Source organism: Onychomys torridus, chromosome 5 (genome assembly GCF_903995425.1).
Source record: "Onychomys torridus chromosome 5, mOncTor1.1, whole genome shotgun sequence".
NCBI classification, from domain to species: domain Eukaryota; kingdom Metazoa; phylum Chordata; class Mammalia; order Rodentia; family Cricetidae; genus Onychomys; species Onychomys torridus.
The window spans coordinates 79,383,175-79,407,436 of NC_050447.1; the positions used below are offsets into that span (position 1 = coordinate 79,383,175).

Consider the following 24,262-nt stretch of genomic DNA (forward strand, 5'->3'; position numbering starts at 1 on the left):
GGTGCTGTGGGCCGGGATGCAGAAAAAAGTAAAATTCCTGTTGAGTGGACTCTAACTATTGTGAGCATGGCAGACATGACTCTGGCAGGCCTTGCCCTTCTCCCCCATCCCCTCTGCTTTGCTAAAAACCATTAGATTACACTCTCAAAGCTAGCCCTCAAGGTCCGTTCCCTTATTTGGCCACTTCCTCCTCCCGAGGCTGACTACCAAGGTCCAACTATGGAAGTATTGAAGTCCAGCAATCAGAAGCCCCCTTTGGCTCACCTAATTAACCTATCCAATTAAAATTAAACACCTCATCCTAATGGGGTTTCCCCTTGTACCTTTATAAACTGTCATTTGCCTATGGCCATGTCTGGCTCCTCTCTGTGCAGAGGCAGTCCTGTGTCCCCTTGGGACAAATACCCCTGCTCCCTTTCCCTGTCCCCTTCCCCTTCTCCCTTGTCCTCTATCTGCCATCTCTGTCCCTTATCCCTGCCCTCTGTCCCTCTGGGACAAATAAATCTCCTTTGTGCTGAGAACTTGGTCTTGGGGTGTCTTATGCTGAACACTTGTCCTTCTAACTGTCGATACTAACTTCTGAGGCCCATGACTGTTTTCAAAAGTTGTAAGAAATGTGAGGATGCAGATTTGGAGTCCCCTGAGTCCTTGAGTGACTCCAGGTGCTCAAACACCCAAACCCCTTGAGCACTGGAGCTTATGAACTCTCTAGCGCACAACCCAGCTACAGGCTTGTTGTGTGACAAAACTTTCCCTGGGGAGACACAACACACATGTTCACTCACCTCAGGTAGGGAACCCATGACAGACCAAGGTATGGATAACACCAAAGTCCAACTTTGTGAACTTTGAGTTTTATTGGGGTTATTTGCAGGAGAATGTATGAGGGGTTTCTTATGGGAACAGAAATGACTCAAAGACAGCTAGCTATATTACCAAGGCCTACCACAACCTGAACGACAGCTCACAGAAGCTGGGAGCCTGGAGCATACTATACAGCCTGCAGGCAGCTCTGTAGGTTGGAGAATGTCCTTTCCAGGTGACTCAGTTGGTTTAAACCTCTTTGAGGCAGCTGGGCTGGTGTCTGCTTCTTCCAGGCAGCTGGGCTGGCCCAAGAGTCTTCTTTGCAACTGGCTTGTCTGAGATTCTTCTTTGAAGCTTGACTGCTCTTCTGTGAGGGACTCTCAGGGTTCTATTGCTTACTCTGGCAGGGAGGGCCTAGTAAATCTGGTCAGTTTCAGGGACTTCCTAAAGCTCTTTTGAAGTGTTTACCTTCCTGCATAAGGAGCTTCCCTGCAGGATGGAATGTTTGAATCTGGGAGGAAACTGTTACCAGCAAAGCCTCTTTGGGTCTTGGTAGCCCCTTACCTTCTTGATGAGAGGGTGACTTCTCCAGACATCCAGGGGTTGGAAAGGGAAGGCTGATCCTTTGCTGGGATTCTTTCATGCTCTGTAGTCCAAGTCTCCCTTCAGGTTGGAGAATGTTGGGCAGAGGTGTGCTTCCCTGGTAGCACTCCAGGCAGCAGAACCTGAGCCCTGTGCAGGGTTCCAGCCCAGCCCCCTCAGGAACAAAGCCGTGGAGATCACTCCTTGAAGCTGATGCAGAGTGAAAGGATTCATCTAGTACGGAGGCATGCTGTGTGTTTCAGTTTCTCCCAGCCTAGGAGGGATTCACCCAAAGCTACCTGAGTCCCCTGCCTTGCAGGGAATGGAATGAAAGGAGCTGGAATTCTTTAGGCAGGGGTCAAGGAGTACAAAGGTTGCTGAGGGGAATGTAAGGGACATCTCCCTGGGCTTCACCAGGACCCCAGGAATTCCTCTCTCTGATTTCTTGTGGTGACACCCAGAGCCTTTGCTCGGCCACCCCGACCTCATCAGGCAACCCTTCTCTGCAACTTAAACTGCTTCACTTGCCCAAAAGCTGTGTCCGAACAGCCTGCTCAAGGGCTCTTTCCTTTGTCTGACCTCTTCTTGGCCCCACCCTCCTCTTCTGAAGACTAGTTCATTTTGTTTCCAGCGATGGATAAGCAAGCTCTCTTGCCCTTACTAATTCTTGACTTTCTGCTCACAAAGAATTAGAGTAACTGAGGGGTCACGTGGAGCAAAGTCCGTGAGAAACGAGGACATAAGCTCCCCAGCCCTGTGGCTGAGTAAGAGCCTGCAGACGGAGAGCAGAGTCAGAACCAGACTGGTGAATTTATTAAGCCTTTGTTTGCCAAGTGGTAGGTTAAGGCAATAGAGAAGTGAACCACATTGTGACTCAGCCTCCTGGCTATGTGCTGGCTTCCCGCTTTGCTCTTGCCCTCTCTACAACAGTCTGGAGTGTGGGAATTTAGGGAGGCTTAGGGGCAGAAAATGAATCTGGAAAAACCATTTCCACCAGATACTCACTGTAAGGCTGATCGCAGCATCAATTGCTTGGGTCTGTGCAAGTTTACACATTGTGGTGAATTCTGCTCTGAAAGTTCAGGAACTCCAGAACGTGGTGCACAGCTTGGCTCACTCCGGGGTAAACGCCGTAAGCACTGTAATTATCACTTCAAAGTTGCCACCTGGGATCCAGACTTGGTTTGTGGTGACCAAGCAGCAGGGCTGAGACCACACGACAGCCCTGCAGAGCTGTACCTCCCAATAGAGAGTAGATGAAAGGAACCCCATTTAGAAAAATGGACACCAGTCATGTGCTTCAGGAGCCCAGGGGATCCGTGTGTAACTCCATGTTACGTAACTGTGCAATGAATGTGTGTGGAGGACGTTCCCAGCCATCTGAACAGGAAAAGCACATGCTGGGGGACTCTTGAACCTCAGTTCTTAAATGGCAGGGTTCCGGGATTTCCAGGCCTTCCTGTAATGGAAGATCAGAGGTCATGCTGGAGCTATGTGGCTACTGCTTGAAATATAGCTCTGAGGAGGGTCCTACGTTTGCTTTCATTAGCGCTTAAAATTCGTCCACAGGGTGTTTGGTAGAAGCCCAAATCTCTTTTTTATGAGCCCTTCACATTTGGAAACCTGAAGAATACATGGGGCTTATCTTAGATCACATGCAGGTGGCCATCTGTGCTGGTGTCCTGGTGACAGTCCCGGTTACTAATTGTCCAGCTCCAATTGTTAATAGTGCCTCCTTTCCTTCTCCAGGTGCTCTGCTTTATACTTCAATATAAGGTCACTGGGGCACCTGACAGCTTGCTGTCAAACGAGTGTGGGAGAAGAGGCCATGCTTCTTCCCCACCAAGTGTGGTTCATCAGTGTTTGCCCAGTTGTTAAATGCCTGTTCCTTCTGACATACAGATGACACATGCCATCAGAACTGGGAAGCTAGACACTTAGCCAACTGGAAGCCTCCCTTTCAAACATCTTTGTTGACTGTTTTTTTCACTTTGTTTTGACTCAGTTATCAACGCTTTTAAAAGGTCCACTTAAGGACATTAAGCAAGCATTAATTATTTCTTTTGTGTCCAGATGTAAAATTACTTTAAACTATCTTGCTTTTAGCAAGAATTAAAAAATAAAATAAAATAAAATAAACATATATCAAAGTAATTCCACTTAGGCTTGGTTCTAGCCAAATTTCTCTCTGAGAAATTTACATAAAAGAAGTGGATGTGTTTTCCCACTGCCCTGTAATTAAATAGGCCTGTAACAAACCATCCATAATTGTGATTAATTCCCATCTTAGCAGATCTCATACAAATGCCATTTTTAAAAGCAGCATTCCAGTTCTGTAATTGGTTGGCTATGACCGAAAAATCACCTTTGTCTTCCTGTACTTCTCTTGTTTGGGGCCTCTGTGGACACCTAGATGGGCCAGAGGATACTCCTCCACCCTACCTAGACCCTGGGCTCAAGGCAGTCCAAGGAGCCCCTCACCTGCCCATATGCCCCAGCTGCTTCAGCTTTTCTCTTTGTTTTAAATGACAATTTTTTTGTGTACATGTAAGCTTATTATAAGTCCAAATCCCGACATATAAGAAAGGCTTGCACCTTCGCTGGATTACAGAAGTGGGGTTGGAAGTTTAGCCCCCAGTACCATTATTGTGACTCCCTAGATGACTAGAAAAAAATCAAATTTAAGTTCTTGCTTTCCCAGCAAATTCTGAAGTACAGGGATAGGCAGATTGGACAGTGATAGCAAATTTTAAAGCCAGAAATTAAATTTTAAAAGCACAGTATACTTCTAGTTCAGAGTTGCTGCTGGAACCAAGGCCACCTCTCTAGTACCTGGGGTGACAACAGTGGCATTTTTCATGAAGATCTGAGTGCCAAGTTGAAGCAGATCGCAGAATACAGCTACTGTTTCTTCTGAGAAACTTGACAGTGAGCGGGAAGTTCTTAGCAAGGTCAGTGCGCCTGGGGAGAGATGTGTGACTAGCAGGCACAGTGGCATGAATGGGGCCTTGGCAAAATATTTCCAGTTCCTGTTCTTAAACAACAAAAGTCCAATGACTCACAGAAGCTCCGCCTGTAATTGCCAGAATCTGGTCACGTGGGAGAACACGTCCCCATCAGTGCGTGTATAGATCACAGTCCTTGATGATGCCGGCTCACTGTCTTTCTTATTGGCTTGTTTGTTCAATGCGTTCCACAGAACATCTGGACTATCCACAGAGGGAGCAGCAGCCTGCTTTTCCCTTGAGAGAGAAGCCAAAGCAGCTGGGGCACATGGGCAGTTGACGGGTTCCTTGTGCTCCTTAGAGTCTCAGAGTCTGAATAGAGTGGAAAAGCATCCTCCAGCCCATCTAGGTATCCACAGAGGCCCACAGATGGTTCTGTTGCTTTGTGCACAGCACCACGGGGGTGGGGGGTGGGGGTGGTGGTGGGGTGGTGGTGGTGGCAGCACCCCTGTCTACAAATCATTCTTTCCTACCTGCATGGAACTGAAGGGAAGGGTCCTGTTGGCTGACTGCACTGGCCTGCGGTTATATCCTCTAGATTTGTTCCTGTGTTGTGTCAAGTGACAGACAGGAGCTGCTAAGAGGGGGACTGTTCCCACAGGCCCTCAGCTTCCTAGTTCAGCAATCCTTGCTCCATTGGCACTGATAACTTGAAAACTTACAGCAGCCATAGAAGACTTAAGGCGGTTGGAGAGATGGTTCGGCAGTTAAGAATACTTACTATACAGTTATGAAGACCCGAGTTTGTGTCCCAGCACCGCATAACAAGGTGGGCCTCCTGTGCTTGCCTGTAAAGCCCAGTTTCTAGGAGGACAGAGACAGGAGGCTCACTGGGGTCAGCTGACTGGCAACCTAGTCAAAACACAGGAGCTCTCGCTTTCGAGAGAGACCTGACTCAATGGGAATAAGGCATGATAGAAGAGGACAGCAAATGCCTCTTCTGGTCTTCAGGTATACATAGGCTTGCACACTCACTCACATATCCAAACTCTTATATATACACACAGGAAGACAATCAGAACAATATAACCTGAGACCGGAACACAGGAGACTCTTCTTAACTTAGAAACTTTTTTTTGGGGTGCTGCCATTCAAACCCTGGGCCTTGAACAGCCTAGGCGATGTTCTATCACTGAGCTCCCCTCAGACTTAGTGTGCTCCTTAAAACAGGGTTTTGCTCCATTGCTCAGGAAGGCCTTAAACTCACTCTGTACCCCAAGCAAGCCTTGAATTTGCCATCCTCCTGTCTCAGTAATGGAGATTATAGTCCTGTATTACCAGGTGTGTCGTCCTTTATGAATATTTGTACCAATATAAATGGCCAGGATTATGGGAATAGCCGTGCTCAATGACTTCCTCCGATAGGTAAGATCACAGGGTATTGCAGGGTCACAGAAGCTTCTGGTTGTTTGCTGTGTAAGCCCACTCCTTGGGCCTGAAAAGGTGGCTCAGTGGGCTCAACTGTTAAGGGGACTTGTTGCCCTTCAGGGAATCTAGGTTTCTCTCTCTCAACACACACATGGCGCCTCACAACCATCTAACACCAGTGCCCTCTTCTGGCCTTTGCGCACACTGCACCACAGTGGTGCACATGCATCTGTACACAAAACACCCATACACATAAAACAGACATAAATCTTTAAATATAAAATGAACCCATTGTCTGTATTCCCTCTGCTAGAGCACTGCTTGTGTTTTCTACAAGACCTCCACCTCTTGGTTTTCCAGAAAAATCCTCTCAGGAATTGAGGGGCTCTTCTTCCCCGAGCATGGATATCACCTTTACCTCAACTGGTGGCATGCTCTTTTTTCTTTTACAGTCTTCTGTATATTTATGTTCGAAATGGCCAGAATATGTCCCTTCTGCTGCCAAGACACACAGGTGACCCAAGGTCATAATCCAGCCCAGCGGCCAGCCAGCCATTTTTCTGCACACATTCCAGTTCTAAATCAATGTCCAGTCCTGCTTGAATGGACTGTAAATTGGGTCAAGGTATGCCGGCAGGATGACCATTGTCCTCTCCCCCTGAGATGACATGGGGCCACAGATTAAAATGTCATACCTTCTCTATTAGCTACTGGGTTCTTTTCAGATCTCTAAAAGAGGGAGGGGGGGGCAAATGTTGCTTAGATTATTTTCCCATCCTTTTTGTGTGGACATTGTGCCTCCTATTTTCACTTCCTGGGAAATTTGCCAGCTTTCCAAGGACTGGGTAGTGAACAAAATAAATATTTGTAGGTAGTTTAAAAGGAGAACAAGTTTGTCGGATGTAATTCTGCCCATCCAAAGAAAAGCATTTTAATTACCTTTCAGATGTTTTTAAGTAATTAACTTGAGCGACTCAGAAGGTCGATTTACTAGGTGGCTTTTCAGATTTGTGATCAAGAGGAGTGTGTGTGTGTGTGTGTGTGTGTGTGTGTGTGTGTGTGTGTGTGTCTGTATTGGGGGGAGGAAAGGGGTCCAAAAAGGTGAAGGTGCGTGAGTAAAAAACAAAACAAAACAAGGGTTTTAAATCCAGGGGTTAAAGTCCTGGTAAGGAAGTGATTGAAGTCGACCAAAGAAAATTACAATACTTCTTTATAGATGCTAATTAGTCCCCTACAGAGCTGGTGTGTAAAGCGTTTATTTCACAACATTTAGCATATACTTACCTTTAAAAAAGAAAGAAAAAAAAAACTTTTAAAGAGATTTCACATAACTTTGGGGGATTCAGCCGTCCGCTGCTTATTCCTCAGCCTATCTGGGGGGCCTATTGGGCTCCTGAGATTCAAGAGGGCTGGGCCTGGCTTGCAACAGCAGTTCCTGTCCCTACTCCAGAGTGAAGTGTTTGCCTCGCCCGGGGAAACCCGGCAGGCAGCGTCCTGGGTCAGCAGAGCCGTCACCTGTTGGGCGGCAGAGGCGGGGACAGCCGCCGCCTCCAGGGCACAGCCCCCAGTCCCGGCGACAGCAGGCGGGTGGCGGACGCTCCGGGACCCGGGCCGAGAGAGGCCGGGCGCTGGAATGCGGTCTTCCCGGGCGAGGGAGACTTTGCACCGGAGTGGAGACTAGTTGGGGTGGGGTTTCGCCGGTCCCCTCCGCCCCACCCCCCGGGCCCCCTTCCAAGCGCTTTCCGCGAGCTTCCCGAACTGCGCTCTGAAGTTTCCAGAGTGAGGAGCCTGGGCGGCCGGCAGGGACAATGGAAGAAAGCGAAGGCCAGAAATGTGAGCCGAACCTGCCTCCCTCCAGAGACAGCAGACAGATGCCCCGTAAGTAACAGTGCTCAAAGATGGAGTTACACGCACGCTGCTTAGAACTGGAGACCCGGAGCCTGGCGCCACGGACATTCTATTTCTTGGGGTGTGTGTGTGGGCGGGGGTGGGGGGGGTGCGTTTTCAAACTAAGCCCAGAGCTGTGGTTTCTTAGCTCTGCTTTATCTGTGGCAAGATCTTCCTAGCCGGGGAAGAAGTGGTGCATGGTGTCAAACTGGTCGAACAGTGAGCAAGCAGTTTGTGCGGGATCCCTAAGCAATGACAAATGAATCGCCCGGTAGCAATTTGATAATTTCCCAGGGCTTCCAGGAGGCTCTGAAAGGCAATTTTGCGCCTACGTCCAGGGCGCAGCGGTTCCATTCATTGGTTAGGAGTTTCCATGGGGGCAACTTCTTGCAGGATACAAAGTTTTGCAGCGCTTTAGAGTTAAATTGGAGTTTAAGGATGTTTTTGTTTTGCAGATCCTAATGGCAGGGGAGTACTTGAGCATCTGGATGATAGATAGAACTCTGGAGCTTTCTGTTTAAATGTAAAAGTTGGGAGTTCTTAAAACAGCTTTCCTGTATTTTCTCCAGGCAGTTTCTTTTTTACATTGTGTTTATAATAGACTTGTCTTTTCCGTAGGGAATTTCCAGAACCTTCTATAGTTCCAAATAAATCTTGCCGGGAGGGTGGGTGGTTGCAGACTGGGATGCTGACGCCCATCAGCCCCTCTCACTGTGTAGGCTGACCGGGCACCTACCACACAATCTTGAACCGCCCCCGCCCTACCCGTCCAGGTTCATGCAGGGGCCAGTTAGTAACACAAAGATGTGCAGGAGTGCCCCGAGCTGTGCACGGCAGCGCGTGGGAGTGGGGATTGTGCACAAGGGAAAAGGTGTGTGTGTTTTAAAATGAAAAAAAGGAAGTAGCACATGACTCATCCACACTGAAAATGCAAAACCAAGCCAGACAGAAGAAAATGCAATCAGGAGAGAGAAATCCCCCAGTGAACTGAAAAGGAAGCCCGGCTCCTAAAGGCTCAGTGAATCCCTGAGCCTTGGGGCGTCAGTCCACTTGTCTGATGAGCGTCACAGCATTTAATCTCAGTTTGAGGGTCCCGGGGTTGGTGGCGTCCAGCCTAAGACCCCCAACTCACTCTCTTTTGATAGGACGGATCTTCCTACAGGAACTCAACCTCTAGGCCTGTCCTGAAAGAAACGACCAAGATTCTAGAAGGGGCAATTAGAACAGGAGCAAGTTAAGAACCAACTCTGAAGCAACCGGAGTAATTCATTGATATTTCCGAGGTTGGGGTGGTCAAATGCCTCACTTCGCTTACTCATCCACTCCATGAATATTGAACTTTTGTTGCAGAGCAGTCACTGTGCCCGCCACTGGGGATCCAGCGATGCAAAACACAGACTGAAAAATACTCCCCTTCATTGGATTGATGTTCTAAGGGCCAAACTGGGGTGGGGTGGGGGCAGAGGCAGACAATGAACAAATAAGCAAAAATCCAGGAGCATGTTAGATGGCTGGGGTTAGTAAATAAAAACGCGGAGTGCCGGAGCTAACCTCGAGATTCAGAGAAACAATGAGTAACTTTTAAAGCATAAGTATGTCTTAAATATCACGTGGGATAGACTTACACTAAAAATATTTTTTATGCTCCCAAGCTTCATATTTTACTGAAGATCCTTTGTTTTATCTGGTGATCCCGTTAGCTAAAAATGAGGCTCTAGGGGGGAACAGGGAAGAACAAGGGAGTGGGGATGAAGTCCTAAGGAATATCAGAGAACATCTCACTGAGGTGACTCTTGAGCTGAGTTGACAGTAAACCAAACCCACAGCCTAACAGGCAAGAGCAGGAACCTGAGAGGCCGATGGGCGGGAAAAGGGTTGAGAGGTCACCCGGGCCAGATTCTGTAGGGCTTGTGGAACTGCAGGGAGGTCTTTGGCTCTTACTTCTCGGGAGGTGAGGCGCCGCTAGCAAATGGAGCTTGCCTTTTCTTTAATGAAATTAATTTTAATTAATTTGCAACCCTGGGAGTGAACCTAGAGTCTTGAGCATCTTAGGCAAGAGCTCTCTACCAGGGATTTTAGCAGGTACTTAGTGGGCTGGGGTGTTGTGTGGCCCTTAACCCAAGTGGACTGGGGGAAGGGCAGAGAGGCCTGTTAAGGAGGCTTCTGAAGGTAGCCAGGCAAGAAAACCAGCCCATGCTGCTTTAGGCTAGATGGAGATAAGCAGCGGGCGATAAGAAGAAAGCAGATTCCTGATGCACACTGAATGCAAAGCCAAAGGAATCTGCTAAGATCAGATGGAGTGTTGAATAGAAAAGAGGGCTCTGAGACACCTTCAAAATATTTGATCCAGGTGGCTGGAAAGATGGAGTTGCCTTTACCTCAGGAGGAAAGCATTTAAGAGGAATAGATGAGGGGGAGGGGCCGGTTTGGGTTAGGGAAGCCGAATTTCCTTAGGCTGTGTGAGGATTGAGAAAAGTATCAGGCATCTATCGATTCAGGTATTGGTCAGTGGGTTGCCAGGAGCACTGGAGACTGTGACTGCCTCTATGCTGAAGGACCCAGGCACCTAAGAGCTAAGGTTGTACTTAGGCACTCAAGAACTGACAGGTTAGGAATACTGGGTGAGGGAGATGAGAAAATAAGAAAAGGAGGGTAAGAGTCCCAGTTAGAATTTCAAGATTTGATTCTGGCTGATTCACGTGTGCTCCACTGGGATGTGTGTGGCTTTCTTAGGATGAGCCGAAGGAGCGGCGTCTCCGAGGCCAACATCACCTGTAGTGCCACGTGTGCACATCTGCTAGTGTGCTCTGCTTTATGTCTGCATATGTGTCTGTTCCACCCAGTTACAATGTGGGGTTCCTGAGCCAGGACATGTCTCACTCACCTGTGTACTCCCAACATCTCATGGAGTGCTAGCCTCATAGAGGGATACTTAACAATTGCTTAACAATTAGACAGAAGGCTCACGATGCCACCCCAGGGACTTTGTTTTATCAGGCGACTGTATACAAGGAGACTTTGGGTGATCATGTAACTCATTGTTCAAACCCGGACGCCTTTGAGAATAAAAGAGAACTCTATAAATAATTTCACTGGGCAACAGTTGTAACTCGGAGCTGTGTAAGAAAGGTGGCATATGGTCATCTCAAGAATACTGGGAACAGTGACGTCACCATGGCTTATGGGCTTCCTAATTTTTTACTGCCCCTGGTGTCTTTTATCTCGGAGGATTTATATGACTCTGGATATATACCGTTAAAAAAAGAGGAATATAAATCAAACATTTACTGGTACTAAATCATAAAGAAGCGTATTTTGAAACAACCCTTTGGAACTGAAGAGATGGCTCAGTGGTTAAGATCATCTGTTGCTCGCTCTTCCAGAGGACTTAAGTTTGGTTTCTAGCGCCCATGCTGAGAAGCTCACAACTGCCTGTAGTTCTTATTCCAAGGAATCCAGGAGTATCCTCTTCTGGACTCTGAGCAACTGTATTCATGTGCACAGATACATAGTTAAAATTAAAAATAAAATATTTAAATGAACATTTTAAACACACCGATTAGCTGTAAAAGAAAGTTCTTTGTTTTTGTTTGTTTGTTTGTTTTTGTTTTTTGTTTTTTGTTTTTGAGAAAGGGTCTTACTATTTAGCTCTGACTAGGTTGGAACTCCTTATAGAGACCAAGCTGGCCCAAAACTCACAGGGATCTGCATGCCACTGTGTTGGAATTGGGACTAAATGCATGTGCTACCATGGCTGGCAAAGTGTGTATGTGTGTGTAAAATCTGATCATTTATTAAAGATGAAAACAAATTTTCACACTAACATGAATGTGCTTGTTTATTTTTATATAAGGATTTAAATCTTGGCTGAATATTTGATACAGTAAGAACATCTTTAAAACTTTTCAGTGTTGATAGTTTGATTTTATAATACTGCTGAGAGTATCACTCATATAAACATGTAGTACAAATGTCAAAAATATGTTTAAAGCCCTTTCAGAAATTGTGGAAATTCTGTCCCAATTCCAAGTCAATATTTGCTGAATGATTTTAAAAAAATGAATTTCAAGTCAGTATCTCAAACAGCAATCTTTAAAAAAAAATCGCACATTCCAAGATCATCAACGTTGAAGATGCACTAACTTGATACTTACATGCTAAAGGCTGACAGCAGGGAGCTATTGAAGTCCTTACTTTCCATAATTAAACCACTCTTTTTCTATAAGATTGAAAATTTTGCAGGCATAGTGACAGCATTGAAATTCAAAAGATATAGTAATTGCATCCGAGCCTCAGTGTTTCCAGAAGCCTTTGCTGGCAAGTGGTGCCATGGTGGCAGATGCCACATAAAGCATGCATGGTGTGTGTTCAGAACCAAGGATCCTGTGAAACAAAATGCAACGCGCTCGAGCGCTGCCAGAAACCTCTCAGATTCATGAAAGCTTGATTTTTGTGTGTTTTGTTTTTACTCATGTAGCCCAGGCTGGCCTAGAACTCTGTAAGTGGCTGAGGATGACCTTGAACTCCTGATCCTCCTGTCTCTCCCTCCCAAATGCTGTCATTACAGGTGTGCAACCATCATATCTGGTTTTACAAGTGTTGTTGGTGTACTTTTCAGTTTGTATTTTATGTGTATGTGTGTGTGTGCCTGAGTCTATGAACCACTTGTACCATGTGTGTGCCTGGTACCTGGGAAGGTCAAAAACAGGGTTTGGAATCCCCTGGAATCGGGGTCAGAAGCATGTGTGAGTGGCCATGTGGCTGCCGAGAGTCAAACCCAGCCTCTGTGAGAGTAGAATGCTCTTAACCTGTAAGCTGCATCTTCAGCTCCTGATTATACATACATGGTTTTGAATTAATATGATGTTTGGTGCAGGTTTGGAAATCCTTCACTGTTGCTAATTTTTTTTTTTTTTTTACAGCTTCCATATTTAGTTCTGTGATCCCCCATAGGTGCACAGTGTAAGAAGCTGTGTGCATTTGACAGAGAAGGCATTTGGTAGATATTGGTGGACTTCATTTGAGATGAGGTCTCATGCAGCCCAGGCTGGCTTTGAACTAATGTAGCTGAGGCTGGACTTGAACTCCTCTGACTCCTGCCATGTGCTGAGTTATAGGTGTACATCATCATGCCTGGCTGTTGGTAGAATTTGAATCTGTGTCTTGTTTCCTTTGGAGGCCATGGGCTCCTAGTATGATCTCCTAGTATGATCCTTGGGATGTTGCCCACAGCATGAGCTCCTGTTCTGGCTTTTAAGAGCTTCTTGAGCCTGGCGGTGGTGGTGCACGCCTTTAATCCCAGCACTCGAGAGGCAGAGCCAGGCGGATCTCTTGTGAGTTTGAGGCCAGCTTGGTCTACCAAGTGAGTTCCAGGAAAGGCGCAAAGCTACACAGAGAAACCCTGTCTCGAAAAACCAAAAAAAAAAAAAAAAAAAAAAAGAGGTTCTTGAAAACTCTGTGCAGGGGTCCATCCTCCTGCTTGCCTCTTCTGGCCACTGACCAGCAGCCTCCCATGGAGTACTAGCCTAGGGAATGACAGATATTCAGTCTGTGCTCTGAAACAGCCCAGCCAGTTTCTATCCTCATATTGTCTTTCACTCTTCACAGCACTACCTGACACTCAGATTGTGTATTAGTTTGTTGACTGTCTCGAATCATCATGTGGATGCCCCTGCTCGGCGAGAGATACAATCTATCTTGATCACTGCTCCCCCAGCCTCTTACTCCCTCTCAGTGTTTGGAACAGGCATTTTATCAATATTTGTGTGAATGACCAGTTACTCAGTCAGTTACCATGAATCAACACATCACAAGAATGATTTCTGGACTGGGGAGCAAGCTGTTCTGTTTTGTACAAAGTCTATGCCAGGAATTATTTTTATCCTTGACTTTATTTTTTAAGAAATGTATGATGTGTAGGAGTGCTTGCCTGCATATGTGTCTGGGCTCCACTTGCCTACCTAGTGCCCACAGAGGCCAGAAGAGGGCAAGGATCCCCTGGAACTGGAGTTACGGGATAGTTCTAGCTGCCCTGTGAGCTGCCGTGTGGATACTAGGAATTGAACCTGGGAAGAGCAGCCAATGTTCTTAGCTCCTGAACTCTCTCTTCAACTCCCCCCATTTATGATGATGATGATGATGATGATGATGATGATGATGATGATGATATGCATATGTGAGTGTGGGTGTGCCTTTCCAGAGTGTGGAGGTCAGAGGACAACCTTGTGGAGTGGGTTTTCTCCTTCCACCTTTATACAGTTTCCAGGAATTGATCTCAGGTGCTCCGGCTTGCAGCACTTTACCCTCTGAGCTGCCTTGCCAGCCCACCGACTTCAATTTTCAAAGTCTTTTAGAGGGAAGCAATGGCCTTGTTTCACTGTAATTCCTGTGCAAGTTTGTCTATGGTAATGATCTTTGTAATATTGACAAGAGAACTGGAAAACTGAGGGGCACTGAACTGAGCGTCCAGTGAGCACGCATGTTATTCAGGCTCAGTATTGTTGGTGGCTTTATTTGGTCCGGGTCTATTTCCTGGTCACACACAGTAGAATCTGATGCTCCTGAACGGCTTGATCTCTTGGGTGGCCCTTCTGTCCTATCAGCACTCTATCCCTTTGGAGGCTTCTCCTGGATCCTTTGCATTTGTCTAGCCAAAGAATAAAGGCAGAAACCCTGTAAAATTATTAAGGAGGCCCAGGGGCCACAGCTGAGGGTATTGCTGCTATTTCTGCCCATGGAATTAGTACAAGGTCCCAGTTAGTTGGAGGGTACAGGAAGTGAGCCTATGTGAGCATGCAGGGGATGTGTCCATTCCAATGCGTAGAGCAGAGGTTGGCACAGTGCACCCAAAGGCTTCACAACTGGGCAGCAACTCCCTGAACACAAGGGCTCTCTGGCAGGTTTGGAAAGCTTCATCTTTCCTAGTGTGATGGCACACTGGCTGTAATCCCAGCATTTAGACAGCTGAGTCAAGAGGTCAGCAAGTTTGAGTCCGGTCTGGACTACATAGATACTTTATTTAAAACAAAACAAAACAAAACAAAAAACCCTAAGCTAACCACTATAAGATGTGAGGAAGAACTAGAGATATGGTTTAGTAGGTAAAATGCTTGATTCACAAGCATGAGGACCTGATGTAGGGTCCCCAGAACTCCTGCAAAAAGTTTAAATGTGGTGGCATTTGCCCTTCATCAAAGCTCTGGGATGTGGAGACTGGAGGGTCCCCCAGGTTTGCTGACAGCCAGACTAACAGATTTGATGATCTTCCATTTTTCTGCCTCATAACAGTGAGCATGGTAAAGGAAGACACCTTAACATCCATCTCTGGCCTCCACACAAGCATATACAAACACTCACATTCACATACACAAGTGTGTATACACCACATGCAAACACACACAAAGAAGTATATGAACTACCTAATATGTAGCAGGGTGTGTGTGTGTGTGTGTGTGTGTGTGTGTGTGTGTGTGTGTGTGTTGGTTATTTGAGACAAAATTTTGTGCTCTATTACACAGTAGCCCCAGCTGACCTGGAATTCACTATGTAGCTCAGGCTCGCTTTGAACTCCTACCTCAGCCTTCTGAGTGTTGAGATGATAGGTGTGAGCCACTGGACTCCCTAACCTTGATCAAGGAATACATTCTCAGAGAAATTTAGTTCAATGGTAGAGTGCATATTTAGCATGTATGTACAAGACTCTGGATTTAATTTTCAGTACAAATATAAAAATCAAATAAGATAAAACAAAACAAATATCCCAGAAAGATAACTGCACTGCTGCTGGTTCGCAGCAGGTTGTGGAGTGCCCCAATGATGCGAAGCCCCAAATCCCTTACTGTGTGTCATCTGACTTAGCCAGAGTAATCCAAACATGGCAAAGACACCAGCTCCCCCAGTCCAGCTGGTTGCCTATCTGCACAGGTTACTGTATGCATGGCTCCTTCATGATGCGTGGCTTCCTATACCCCTCTGCCTTTTTGTATTTGCCCTCCCTGGACCCTGTCTATGTTTCATGTCCAGGATGTGGACACATCCCAGCTGGAGTTCCCAGGTCTCTGTGGAGCAGCTCTTTGGCCTGCTTGCCCTCCTCCTGCCCACGTCTGCTCTGGAGAATGTTGAAGGGCTCCTTTCCCATTGGAAGGTCTTGTTTGCTCTTTGCCCTGCTGGAAGTGGGCTCCCTGGAAGAGCTTGGGAGGGGCAGGAAGAGGAAACAGGGCAGCCTTTCAGCTTTGCTGAGCCTTGTCTTCAGGCTACAACTTCACTACTTTGTTAGACAAGGATTCCCAGAATAGCAAACAGCCAGACACACCCATATTTACATCTTAGCACCAAAGTTCTTTCCAAACAAGAAGTAGAACTGCCCTTCTGTTTGGCAGCCTGAGAGTGCACCCTTGTGCTTTTCTTTACTCATGTGGAGAATGAGGAATTGGCCCACTTAGGTGTGACATGGTGACTGGAATCGTGGCAAAATGGACTTTGCCTGTTCCTTCTCTTGTTTCTGGGTGCCCTGACATGGGTTTTAGGCTCAGCTAAAAGGCTGCATTCTCTCCACATGGCTACAATAGTCCAGATGTCAGTTCTCCTTCAAGTGTGTGGCTGGCAGCTTCCAAGAGCAGAGGAAAAGGCCTACGTAACTATGAGGAGGGTGAAATGGTTTGTGTGGACAGTATTGGCTTGTTCAGGTGCTGGTGCCCGGTGCTGGGACAGAGGCAGATGGGACCGATGGGGCAGTGGGTGAGGGTGATAAGACAAAGGTGGCCTGCATAAGCTCTTCTTCTTGCTAACTGCGGGGACTGTTTCCATTCCTTTTCTCCATGGCATGTTCAACCTTGTTAGGCAACTGGAGACATTATTGAAAAATCCACAGGAATGTGAAAGAAATAGAAAACCAGTGTAAAGTTGATGCAACCTTCCCCATGAGAAGTATCAGGAAAGGGTGAGAGTGTAAAGTCCAGGCAGTGGGATGATGGAGAGGCTAATGTCTACTATAAGGTGACAGTGACCTCAAGACCCTACTTCTACCTGGCTTCCCAAGAAAGTGGGAGACACCATAGTCTGCAAGGCTAAAGTGTTCCTGCTGTTCTTGGCCTGCTCTACTGATCCCTGGATGGAGCAGCCCAGCTCCTGAAGGTCTATGAGTCCAGCAGAGTGTCTTCCTCCTGTCTGAGTGGTCACACATGACTGTTTATCCGTAAGGCTGAATGTAGAGGTGTGTATGTTTCCAGCCCATGTAAAGAAAGAGCCTTGCCAGAGATTCAGACTTGATCATTAAGCTAGCTGTCCTGAATAATTTTTACATGGATTATTTTAATGTAGTTGAAAGCAGTCTTGAAAAGCCACAGGGCTCTAGCGTGTATATACAACAATTTTGGCTAATACAAAATACATGTATAGCACACACACACACACACACACACACACACACACACACACAATGAAGCTGAGCATCTTCATGGTATGTGCTTCTTGGCCTAAGATATGACCTTTCTGCTCTTAGCTTTGTTTTTTTGTTGTGGTCTTGTGGCTCTGACCCAGAGCCTTGCATATCCTAGAGTTTCATCTCTAAGCTGCATCCCCGGCCCTGCGTTCTGCTCTATGTAATAGACTCTGTTACTCCTCTATTATTAGGGAAGATATGCTAAAAGAGGAAACTGTGGTACAAATTAAAGACATTATTACTTAGTAAAGATTATTCTTACTAAATAAATAAAACTATACTAATCCCTCAATATCTTTTTAACCAAATCTCTGTCTTCTCCCTCTTTAAGCTCACTGCTGAAACTAGTGAAGTTAATAGTAACTAATTGGACTGTTTTCCTCCCTTCCATCATCAATGTCTGATGGAGATGCTGTCATGAGCTAAATAATGAGAAGTGGGGTATACACAAAAAGAGGTGCTCTCAGGACACACATTCTCAGGAAGATGAGAACAGGAAAACTAGCCAGAGATGACATATTTTCCATTCCTTGCCAGTGGGACTCTACCCTTGGACATCTTCTGTATGCAGAGGTCTCCAGGCAAAAGAGGGGTAACAGTGTTAGGGTGTTGGTGCCCTTGCTTTTAGGGAGCTGATTAATGCCTAAACTATGGAGACCTGCTGCTTAAAAAAAATTACTAAACAAAAACCAAACAAATAAGTAAATAAAAATTATAAGGCTGAGCGGTGGTGGCACGTTGGCGTCAGTGCACGCCTTTAATCCCAGCATTCGGCAGGCAGAGGCAGGCAGATCTCTGTGAGTTCCAGGCAAGCCTGGCCTACATAGTGAGTTCCAGAACAGCCAAGGCTACATAGAGAAACCCTGTCTCGAAAAAACAAACAAACAAACAAACAAAACAAAACAATTGCTGTTAGCGGTGGGAGGTATAGTGCGCATGTGCCTGTGGAGGTCAGGGAACAACAAGTTGCAGGAGTCGATTTTCTTACTCTGCTGTGTGAGTGCTGGGGCTGGAACTCACGCCATCAGGCTTATTGGCAAATTCCTTAACCCATTGAAACTATTTTTCTAGAAAGGCTGTGAGGGTTGGGCATGATGGTCCCCGTACTTGGGAGGCTGAGGCAGGAGGATCTCTGTGAGTTCAAGGCCAGCCTGGTCAACAGAGCAAGCTCCAGGCCGGTCAGGGCTACATAGTGAGACAAAAACTCAATGAAATGAACAAAAAACTGTTAAGATCTGTGTTCTTGAATCCTTGCAGCTTCTCAATGTTTGTTACTTTCATCCCCTTTCTTAAAAGAAAAAAGGGGTAAGGAGGACCTTTGTACACCCTTTGAACCCTAAGCATTAACCTTGTAAGTCCTTGTTGAGCTGCTCTAAGGATAAGCTACTGTGGCTCTGAAAGGCCAGCGTGGAAGCAGTCTACCTAGGTCAAAGCCATCAAAACATACCCATGGCTCTTCCCTCGCTCTGTGTGTTTTAGATGAAGTCATTTCTGGGAAAATGTGGCTTAACCTTTGCCTTACGGCTCCCCGACTATTACCTCCCGTGGTGCTCCCCTTGCCTAGCTTACTAGAATGGAGAAATGAAACTTTCCAGGGGTTCACTGGCGCCAGCTGTCTTCTGAGGGGTCTACATCTGTCTTCTTCTTGGTGCTGAACCACACATGTCAGAACCATCTTCATATTATAAAAATTCTAAAATCCTGTTAGTAGGTTGTAACTATAATGGAAAGTATACAAATAGTTAGAATTACTGGGGTTCACTCTGCCGTAATTACAGACACAGGGGCAGTTACCTGCAAACAACTAGTGTGGCCAAGCTTTCTTTTTTGTTTTTTTGTTTGTTTGTTTTTTTGTTTTTTTATAAAAAGATTGATTTATTTATTATGTATACAGTGAGTGTTCAGCCTGCAGACAAGAAGAGGGCACCAGATCTCTCATTGTAGATGGTTGTGAGCCACCATGTGGTTGCTGGGAATTGAACTCAGGACCTCTGGAAGAACAGCCAGTGCTCTTAACCTCTGAGCCATCTCTCCAGCCCCAAGCTTTCTTATTTGTAACAAACTCAATGACAGAAAGAATTAAAAAACATTTGCTACAGCATCTATAGTACTTTTTTTTTTCAAATTTCTTCCGATTGTAGATTTTTTTTTCTTATTCTTGCCAAAAAAAAAAAAAAGAACAACAGCAAAATAAATTCTGTTAAGTTACATTGATTCATTAGCAACTGCCACATACCCCCTTGGTGTTCTACAAATGAGACTACTGTGAAATAATTAATTGTGAATTGTACTGTCGTTCTTCATCTTGCAGAACAAGGGAAAAGCAATCTTCATGTAACGTCCCTGGAAGATGCAGCATGCCGCCGGCCCAAGGAACGCCTCTCTAATGGAAACACCCGGGCTCAGGTTTCCAAGCCTGCCCGAAATATCCCACGGAGACACACGCTAGGTGGGCCCCGAAGTTCCAAAGAGATCCTGGGGATGCAAACGTCTGAGATGGACAGGAAGAGAGAGGCTTTCCTGGAACATCTCAAGCAGAAGTACCCCCACCATGCCACAGCAATTATGGGCCACCAGGAGAGGCTGAGGGACCAGGTAGGAACACACTGTCAGTTTTCCTGGTCTTGCTCATTCATTAAAAAAATATTTCTAAAAGTTTATAAATTTATTCATGTGTGTGTACATAGAAGTATCTTTGTGAGTGTCTGTGGCACATTTGTATGGGTAGATGCAATCCTATGCATGTGCACAGAGGCCAGAAGGGGGCGTCAGGGATCCTCGGCTATTATTCTGCACTCATTCTGAGGAATGGTCTCTTCCTGAACCTGGGGCTTGCATTTTCTCAACTAGACTGGCAGTCTGCAAGCCCAAGTGATCCTTCAGTCTGTGCCCCCTCAGAGCTGAGGTTATAGGCATGCACAGGGCACTGAGCCATCCCACCAGCCCACCCAATCTGCTTTGTTGTTGTTGAGCTTAGAACCCATAGCTTTGTTTATGCTAGGAAAACATCCCTACAAAGCTCACTCATTGTTTTCTTTCTTTTTTTAAAAAAATTATTATTATTATTATTATATTACTAGTACTAATTATTATTATTTTGATTTTTGTTTGTTTGAGATGGGTTTTACTGTGTAGTCTTGGCTGGCTTTAAACTCTTTATGTAGCTCAGACTGGCCTTAAACTTACAGAGTTCTGCCTGCTTCTGCCTCACAAGAGCTGGGATTAAAGTCATGAGCCACCGTGCCCAGCCTATTATTACTGTTTGTATTTATTTGCGTATGTGTGTGCCTGGGTTTATGCATACTGCCTGCATGCAGGAACTTACAGAGACCAGAGAGGACAGGTGTGAGCTGCTGTATGGGTGCTGAGAACCACACCTGGATCCTGTCCACGAGCAGTCCAACATTCTTAGCCCCTGAGCCATCTTTCTAGCCCTCACAGCTCATTGTTTTAAACGAGCAAGATGACTTTGGGGTTCAAAGTGACAAGATGGCTTAGTGTTGCTGCCATGCAGTTGTCCCTGATTTCCAGCTTAGCTACCGAAAAGGTTTGATGTGAGAGCTGAGAGCACTGTCCTCCTAACCAGTAGAGCAAGAGAACAGGGAGTCTGACCCAAGAAGAAGGCTCACACACCACGCAGTTCTCCGAAAAGGAGCTTTTGTTTTTAACCACAAATGCATCTAATGCACGGGGCATGCAGGATCTGGTTTTCTGAGAGAGACATGGTGCAAATGCAATCCATCCCGAGAGCACTTAAGTGCCTGGCGCAGTAGATGAGTGAATGAATGAATGAACACAAAAATCTGTAAGTATCTGCCAAGGCAAAATAGAGCATCCAAGAATAGACTTGTGACAAGCTTCTTTTCTTCAAGCTGACATCAGGCTGTGTGCTGCTGTTCTTTTTGAGTCTTCCATAGAAATCACGGATGTTTTCTTTTACATCCTTTGCTTTCTGCTGTCTTCAGCTACCCGTTTTCTCCGGTTATCTCGACAGCCACACAGCTATCACCCAACTGTGGCGCAGGGTATTATTGTTCCTGGGCTGTGTGCAATTACTTTTTAGCAGACTGAGCAGGTTTGTGGTCACAGGAGATGTGCGGCTTCCTCTGAGGCCCTCACTTGCCTCTTATCAGATTGACCTTTGAGGTTGGAGACTGTAGTGAAGGAAGCAGGGAATGCTCAGCCTGTATTCCAAGTGGGTGGGGGGCAGGTAGGGGGAGGACTCTACTGACTTGCTGACTCCACGGACTAAGACAGGCTCAAGGTTTGCAGTCTTCTGTCTTGCCAGTTAGTGGCCACAGTTTCGTCTAAGTCACTCAGCTTTTGGTTGTTCATAGAAATGGGTACTAGCCTCATCTGGTACAATTTCAATCCACAGTTCATTCCTTTTCTCCCTTAAGTGGAACGTTCTTGAAAGGATTCTATCTGAATGCCTGAAGTTGTGAAATGTGCTTTCTTTTTCACATTTGCTTATTTTTTTTTTTCCTTCACATTGCAAAAAGGCAGACTGTAGCCTGCAGAGGGGAAATGGGAAACCTCCTTGATAAAGATGGACCTATGACCCACTCCTGTGTAATTAAGAAGGGCTACCTTTCCTTTGAAGGAGGACTGCAGCATCCCTGTGCATTTGAGCAATGGGATATGTGCTTTCTTCTCTTTATGTCACTGTTTTGGGAAATACAATTTTTGATACAAAACTACTCGTATGGACATAACTTAAACTTGGTTATAATTACACAGCAAGGAGACACTGGGATTTGAACAAAAAAAGTGTGAACTGGGAATCCTTGTTTATTCCACTATCCTAAATGATGGAAGTCATGGCTGGTCAGTCTGTTTTTTTTTTTTGTTGTTCTTGTTGTTATCGTTACTTGTTTGTTTCTTAGACAGGGTCTCACCGTGCAGTCCTGGCTAGCCTGAAACCCCTTATATAACCAGGCTGGTCTTGAACTCACAGGGATCCCTCTGCTTCCTGAGCCACCATGCCAGGCCCAGGGCTTGTAGGTTTAGAGTAGTTACTTGTGACATTCAAGGGACACTTGAGGGGAATGGAGATAAGGACAGAAAAAGATAAAAATTCCTGCTAAATGGGAAGGGAGGTGGGTTAGTGGCCTCAGGTACTGATCTCCTCTTCCCAATGACACCTCTGCCGGAGTTGCAAGGTGACCTAGCAGCTGCTCTCTCCTGATGTGAAGGAATGCCAAGTTCTGTGTCCGCCTCATTTGTATCCCATGCTGGTGGTCTAAAAGGCAGAGATTTTGAAGGCCACATCTGTGTGTGCTCGGTCTGCTGCTGAGGTTCTGTGACTCCATCCCACCCAGCCTAGTAGACCACAGAGAAGCCTCGGAGGGTCTTGGGAAATTCCTACAAACACTACCTCATCTTCTGACTTTGCATTCCTTGTCTCCCACCACCCGATTGCACTCTTCCTGCCATCCTTTGTTCATGACCTTCTGATTGTGGATTCTCCTGGGGGGAAGTCAAATAACACCATCTGATGCGCATCTCCAGACTCCGAGACTCTTAAATACCAGCTGTTCCTTTGTGGGCTGTGTTCCTGGCTGCCTCTCCAGCATGGTTGAGAGGAAGAGAGAGTACCAAGTCAAAAATGATGCATCTGGCATTGTATATGATAGCTTGGGAGTAGGAAAATCTAGGAATCTTCTAATTCCTTGGTATCAAAAACAATGAAAAGAAAAATGTGCCCCTGCTTCAAAGTCTTACTTTAAGTGCTGGAATAGTCCTAGTAGAGAATTTTAAATTTAAGTTTAATTTTTAAAAATTTATTTTCTCGTGTGTGTGTGTGTGTGTGTGTGTGTGTGTGTGTGTGTGCATACAAGTGTGGAGATCAGAGATAAACTTTGTGGAGTTAGGCATTTCCTTCTACCTCTGTATGGGTTCCTGGTAGAGAAGTTAGGTTGCTAAATTTGTGTGGCAAGCACCTTTACTGGATGAGCCATCTCCCTGGCCGTGCATTTGAGTTTTTAAAACCATGAATGCATTTTCTTGACTTTCAACTATTAAAAAGCTGAGAGATTGCCTTAATGTCCCTCAAAGTCCTTAAAGTATGCAGGTGACTGCTTTGTAGCATAATGTGTATTTGTGTAAGAGTGGCTCCACTCATTTCTGCCTCCCTCTACATCTTAGGCCTTTTCAAACAACTACTTATTTACTTAGTTATTTGTATGTGTACATACACACAAGGGTATGTGAGTGTGCAAGCATATGTGTGGGGGTGCCAGGACAACTTGGAGGAGCTGGTTCTCACCTCCACTTTCTTGAGGCATGCTTCTGGGCAGTTCTCCCGATTATACTGTGATTATAGGTGCTTGCCACCATGTCAGACTTTTTATGTGGTTGCAGGAGTCACTTGCACTTTGACACCCCCTCCACCCCCCCACCCCCACCCCTGCCATCTCCAGGCCCTCCTGGGCTTTTTTCATTGTGCAGGGCCTTTAGACAGGAGGTTCCATTGCCTGGCTGTGGAGGGTGGAGTATGGTTGGAATGCAGCCTTCACTATAGGCTAATTGTGAGATTTGGCACTGATGACATATCTTTCTCAGTCAAAGCTTAGTGAGATCGAGATCCTAGCACCAAGCAAGAGCTGTTGAGAGCGTCTTGCTTCCCATGGCAACTCTTAGCATCGCTCTATTCCGGATCATGGCCACCTGCGTATTTTGAGGACTTTGTTTGAAATCCTTGTTTCTTTCTAGCAGGAATGTTTCTGTGTTGGAAGAGGTTTGTTTATTTTCCCATTATCAGTGAACAATTGTAGTATATTTCTGAGCTTACGTTTTTAAACTCTGACTGGCTCTCCTGCTTACACTTTCTGAAAGCCAAGGTTGTAGTCATACATCATGACATACCTGGCTGAAACTCGGACTTGTCTTGCATTAAAATAATCAATTCAGTGGCTGGAGAGAAGGCTCTCAGCAGTAATAGTGCTGGCTGCTCTTGCAGAGGAGCTGAGTTTGATTCCCAGCACCCACCTGTAGGCTGACAACCCTACACCAAAGGACATAGAGAATCTTGAGATTGAGGGCCCTAGAAATGACCAGTGTGATTCAGTCTGGAGCATAGGTGTGCAGTCATTCACAAACATCAGGTGGCCTTCCTGTTTGTTGCTGGTTAGGGATTCTTATTGGTTGTTTGCTTGTATGTTCACCCGTTCTTAGA

General features: G+C 45.9%; 1 protein-coding gene across 12 annotated transcripts in view; it reads left to right on the plus strand.

Annotated features, from left to right (window-relative positions):
• The window catches only part of Kiaa1217 (KIAA1217 ortholog), a 496,947-nt gene that overhangs the window by 190,712 nt on the left and 281,973 nt on the right, over nt 1–24,262 (plus strand). For 8 of the 12 annotated variants that reach the window (XM_036187450.1, XM_036187445.1, XM_036187452.1 and 5 more), the window contains exon 2: nt 19,397–19,680. In XM_036187450.1, the coding sequence (XP_036043343.1) occupies nt 19,567–19,680 (114 nt within the window). In that variant the 5' untranslated portion in view covers nt 19,397–19,566. Of the gene's footprint in view, nt 1–7,228; nt 7,638–19,396; nt 19,681–24,262 lie in introns of those variants that run through there. The other 4 variants (XM_036187449.1, XM_036187456.1, XM_036187457.1 and 1 more) reach the window with 2 other exon arrangements.